Raw genomic sequence first — 5,486 nt, 5'->3', positions numbered from 1 at the left:
ATTGAAACACAAAAATGATCTATCATTTACATTTAACGGTCACCTCAGTTTGTAATAGCAGTGGGTTCGGATACGAAATATTTTGGAGTCTCAATAATAGTTGCAAAAAGAAACCAATAGTAACTAAAGTAAATTTTAAACAATTTAAAAAGAATTGGGAGAAGATCCCAAAAATCTTTATCTTTTTCAACTGTCTCTTTATCTCCTGAATATATTTTTTCTAACTTTAGAAGTATTATACATATTTTTTATAATATATATTAAAGAAATTAAATGAGAACACAAAATAATAAAATAATTTGACAAACAAAAAGGGACTTATATCATGTTAGATATATAGTTTAAATTATATAAAAGTCAAAATATATACATATTTTTATAATATAATTGTAGTATTTTTTTTTTGAGAAAATATTATTTTATTGTTGAATGTACTTATTTTCCGGAAAAGAAAAGAGGAATTTGCACAAAATACTCATTTTTAAAAAATATTTGCAAAAATACTCCGTTTTTTGAAAAATTCTTTTTTTATCTTTTTTTTTGAAAATTTATTTTTTTACTCCGAAAAAATTTGTAAAAATACTTCGTTTTTTTAAACTGTTTGAAACTGTATTTTAAACGGTTTCATACTTTAATAAAATGAAACCTTTTGAAACTGTAATTGAAATTGTTTTTTAAAACGGTTTCAAATTATTTTTTAAGAAACGGTTATAAACCGTTTGAAACCCAATTAAAAACCGTTTTTGAAACGGTTTATAAATGTTTCAAATTTTATTTTATTTTCTGAAACCGTTTGAAACTATTAGAAATTGTATATGAAACGTTTCGTAAAATAGTTTCAACTTATTTTTTAAAAAACAGTTATAAACCGTTTGAAACCCAATTAGAAACTGTCTTTGAAACTTTATTAGAAACTGTATTTGAAACGTTTTATAAAACAATTTCAAATTGTGTTTTATGAAACTGTTTGCAACTGCGGAGTAAAAAAATAAACTACGGAATAAAAAAATAAATATTTAAAATTTTTAGGTACGTTAATAAATTTTCAGTTTTTGAGATATTTTTGACAAATATTTATAGTTTTTGAGGTATTTTTGTAAATCACCCAAAAGAAAATAGTTACCGTTTGGAAGGGTTTAGATGAAGCTAAAATAATGACAATAAAAAAGTCCAACTCCAACGGCTTCTCTTTTCATTTTCATTTCCCTCTCTCCCCATTTTCCCAAACATTCCTAAAAAATTCCACCTTTTTCTTACCAACACTCAACATTTACCAATACAACAACAGTACCCTTCTCTTTTTTGCTTCCCATTCAAATAATTTTAAATTTTTTAGTTTGTGCTTAAACCCCTAAAATGCAGACGGAGGTCAGCGATTCACGTTTCAAAATGGGGGAACTGGCGAGTGAGCATTTGAGAGCTGAGATTGACACGTCGGCGCCTTTCGAGTCTGTGAAGGAGGCCGTTAGCCGGTTTGGTGGCATTGGTTACTGGAAACCCTCTCACCAAAATAATAATAATCACAAGCATTCTGAAAACGAGGTTTTTTTTTTTAGATTTTTTTAGTTGGTTAAAAATGTGTGGATTTAGAACCCCAGTTGGGTTTTTTTAATGTGCAATGTAGTTTGGTCTGAAGATTCTTTGTATATGAATCTTATTAGAATATTCTTATGTTAGACTTGTAGGTTTAACTGTTATAAAATTGCTTAATTTGAAACTTTAAATTGACTGTAATAAGCTAGCTAGGTAGCACGGACACGGACATGGTGAAATGTTGTTGTTTTAGGGTTTCTTATGTCATAAATGAAGTTTCGTGTCCGAAATGTCAAGTGTCTGAAACGTTTCTTGATTAAATGAAGTGTCTGTTGCTTAATTTAGTTATAAAAATACATATGTTTAGGACTCATTTAAATTTTATTGTTTTCCTGAAATGAAATTTGAACTTGTTGCTTAATTTAGTATGGAACTGAAAAAGATTAGAGCTTTATGTCAACTAGATATGCTAATGTATGAATGACTCGTTAGAGAAATGCAAATTTATGCTTAACCAAGTACTATATTTTAAATTGTTTTTGGAGAATGACTAAGAAAATCGTAAATTTGCTGGTTTTGATGATCTATAACTGCTGTGCTCTATAGTTTTGCTGTGCGTATTATTCGTGTATTGCTGATTTTATATTCTGATGATATTGGTTTCTTTTCTTGATTTTCTTAATTTGTGTTTAGGATGACATGGAAGAGGTTGACATTTCTAAATTAGAGGATGAGGCGGCACGGCTGGAGAAAGATCTTATCTTGAAGGAACGGGAAACTCTGGATGTTCTGAAAGAGTTAGAATCGACGAAAAACATTGTTGAAGAGCTTAAGTTAAGGCTACAGAAACAGGCATCTGAAGTTAATCTGACCCTGGAGCCGACTGCTGACGATAGAAATGCAAGTCGTGCTTTAGAAGAAGAAAAGAAGGATAACCATAACCATGTTATTCTTGCTGACCTTGATCAAAATCTGACTGGAGGTTTGGACACATGTCCTTCATCTTCGCCTGGTTTAATTCTAATGGAACTGAAGCAGGCAAAGCTGAACCTTTCTAGGACTACTAATGATCTGTCTGATATACGTAATTCAGTTGAATTTCTGAATAAGAAACTAGAGAAAGAAAGAACCTCCCTTGAAAAAACCCGTGAGAGGTTAACTCTGAGCACATCGAAGATTTCATCTCTTGAGGAAGAGCTAGACAAAACAAAAGTACAACTTCACGGGGCAAAAGATTCAGGCGCTAAAGGTGATTCTACTAATAATTTCGACTTAACTAGGGAGCTACAGCGACTGAGTTCTGAGACAGAGAACTTCAAGAAAATGGGAGAAGCTGCGCAATTGGAAGTTTTGAAAGCTATATCTGAGATTGAACAAACAAAAAGTAAGATAAAAACAGCTGAGATCAGGTTGGTTGCTGCTAGAAAAATGAAGCAAGCAGCTAGAGCAGCGGAAGCTGTTGCACTTGCAGATATCAAGGCTATGTCGAGCCATACGAACTCATCCGGAGACTCCTCGCAGAAAGCTGATGGAGTGACTCTTACTTTTGAAGAGTATTCATCCCTAACCTCCAAAGCTCGAGAAGCTGAGGCGCAATCCAAGACTAAGGTTATAGACGCTATGCTTCAGGTCGATGAAGCAAATGTTTCTAGAATGGAAATTCTAAAGAAGGTAGAGGAAGCTACAGAGGAAATCAAAACCAGTAAGAAGACGCTGGAAGAGGCGCTGAACAGAGTAGAGGCCGCAAATAAGGGAAAGCTAGCTGTTGAAGAAGCTCTCCGCAAGTGGCGGTCAGAGCATGGGCAGAAAAGACGTTCTGTCCACAACAATACCAAGTTTAAGAACTCGTCATACCCGTCTCACCATCGGAAGGATTCACGTTTAATCGACGTAAATGGACTGAACCTAGTAAGTGATGGACCGACACCTGTGTTGAAGCCAACCCTCTCGATAGGCCAAATACTGAGCAGGAAGCTGCATTCACCTGAAGAGCTCGAGTCAGGAATGCTGTCAGGGAAAAGCAACACGAAAAGAAAGGTCTCGCTAGGTCAAATGCTGAGTAAACCAAACGCTATTATACTATCTAATCGCAACGATGAGAAAGAAAATGCTCAGAAGGTGTTTTCCGGAAAGAGGAAGAAGTTTGGATTTGCTCGATTCTCGCTGCTTCTGACGAAGCAGAGTAGGAAAAAGAAGAAGCCAACTCTAAACTTGAGGTAATGCCGCAGCTGGCGGTATCTGTTATGTTAATCAGTGCTAACTTATGAATTTATTCTGGCTGACCATTATGGAAGGCTCATATTCCTGTTTGTGCTAGTGTTCATAGTTTATGAATTTAAATGTTTATGTTGAACTATGTTTATGGTATCTTGCATCTTTTTCTCAACCTCCAGATAGGGTGATGAAATTGCAGGCAACACTGACTATTGAGCTTTGACCTGAATGTATGGTGGATTCCTTGTAAAATATGTCATTTGTTATGAATTCTATTTATCTTACGGGAATCTTGTCGTATCAATGATGGATCTTGATATGATGCTTTATTTTGGACACAAATTTATCATGCAATTACATCAAATTACCAATTCTGACTTGTGCTATCAAAATAAGTTACGAACCATATATGATTCTGGCAATTATTTTCATTCTTTTGAGGAAAAAGATGGAGCTTTTTCATAAATATTTCATTTTTTAATTTTTTTGCAAAAATACCTTTTTTTGAAGTTTATTAGTAAAGTATTGATAATTCATTGGTAGATTAGAGGAAAAAGAGTATTTTTGCAAAAGTTTGAAAAAATGAGTTTTTTTTCTTTTAACAGAGATAGAGATTACAATACTACAATCAAAGTTACAAACAAAGACATACTACCCTTTTACAAATATGTGCAAATCCGTTGTTCACGCCATCCACACCGTTTACGTTGAATGCATCGCCTTTACGAGTTTGCCAAGATGATGGAACGATGCCGCAGCTGCCGCTTCTGATGCTTATCCAAATACTTTCAACAATTTTTCAATATGTGCTCCCTCTTGTTCACATGAGGGATAGAACCCAGTTTGAGGACTGTGTTGACCATTTGTTCGATTATAAACATTTTATTAATAGTATGACTCGTATAAGCGGACCTTTCATTGAGTATATAGCGAATAGTTGCCCCTCTTATAAATTTATATTTTTAAATAACATCATCTTTTAGGCTTAAAATGCACAAAAAATCACCAACTTTCGCGTGTTTTTAGTATTTAACATATTCTTTTAATTTTTGCAAAAAAGTACATGAACTTTCAAAATTTTGCAATTAAAGACACCGGCACCGTTTTGGATGTAAAACGACACCGTTTTAGATCAAAACGGGCCGTTTTTGATGTAAAATTACACTATTTTTCAAAGAAAAACACACGTGGTCTTAATTGCAAAAAATTGGAAAGTTCATGTTAAATATGCCAAAATTAAAAGATTATGCAATTATACTCTGACGTAGGATGTTTTCAATTTTACCCTAATTTAGATTTTTATATTTCAATTGTCCCCCAAAGTATTAAATTGACCTTTTTCACTTAGAAAAAAGTTTAAAATGATCTTTTATTTTTATATTCTTAATAATATTAGGGTCTAATTGAAATATAAACTAAAAATAAAGAATTATTTTAAACTTTTTTAAGTGAAAAGAGGTCAATTTAATAATTTAGGGTACAATTGAAACACAAAAAGACAAATTAGGGTAAAATTGAAAAAAATTCTACGTCAAGGCATAATTATAAAAGGGGCTAAAGGTGAGGGTTTTGAGTGATTAGAGCATAATTTTATGCGTAGATTTAGTTCATCTAAAATCACTATAAAAGATTTAATGAAATAGCTAATAATTAATTTTCGCATTGGTTGGAGGTTCATAGAAATAATAAATTATCACATGGATGTGGTTGTTTGGATATTCAAATTCAAAATATAAATA

General features: G+C 32.6%; 1 protein-coding gene across 1 annotated transcript; it reads left to right on the top strand.

Moving 5' to 3' along the window:
* Positions 1–1,154: 1,154 nt before the first annotated feature.
* LOC126665907 (WEB family protein At2g38370-like) lies at positions 1,155–4,031 on the top strand. Its single transcript, XM_050358842.2, has 2 exons — positions 1,155–1,542; positions 2,227–4,031. The coding sequence occupies exons 1-2, from the start codon at positions 1,357–1,359 to the stop codon at positions 3,751–3,753; spliced, it is 1,713 nt and encodes a 570-aa protein (XP_050214799.1). The 5' UTR covers positions 1,155–1,356; the 3' UTR covers positions 3,754–4,031.
* The last annotated feature ends 1,455 nt before the right edge of the window (positions 4,032–5,486 follow it).

The sequence above is a fragment of the Mercurialis annua genome, linkage group LG1-X (assembly GCF_937616625.2).
Source record: "Mercurialis annua linkage group LG1-X, ddMerAnnu1.2, whole genome shotgun sequence".
Classification (NCBI taxonomy): Eukaryota; Viridiplantae; Streptophyta; class Magnoliopsida; order Malpighiales; family Euphorbiaceae; genus Mercurialis; species Mercurialis annua.
Note: the sequence above shows the minus strand (reverse complement) of the source record. Positions and strands in the feature narration are given on the sequence as shown.

What these genes read in the sequence shown, in the direction of transcription:
- LOC126665907 (XM_050358842.2), top strand. Translation starts at nt 1,357, where the DNA reads ATGCAGACGGAGGTCAGCGATTCACGTTTCAAAATGGGGGAACTGGCG. An exon ending in ACAAGCATTCTGAAAACGAG is followed by an intron (nt 1,543 to 2,226) that starts GTTTTTTTTTTT and finishes ATTTGTGTTTAG; the next exon opens with GATGACATGGAAGAGGTTGA.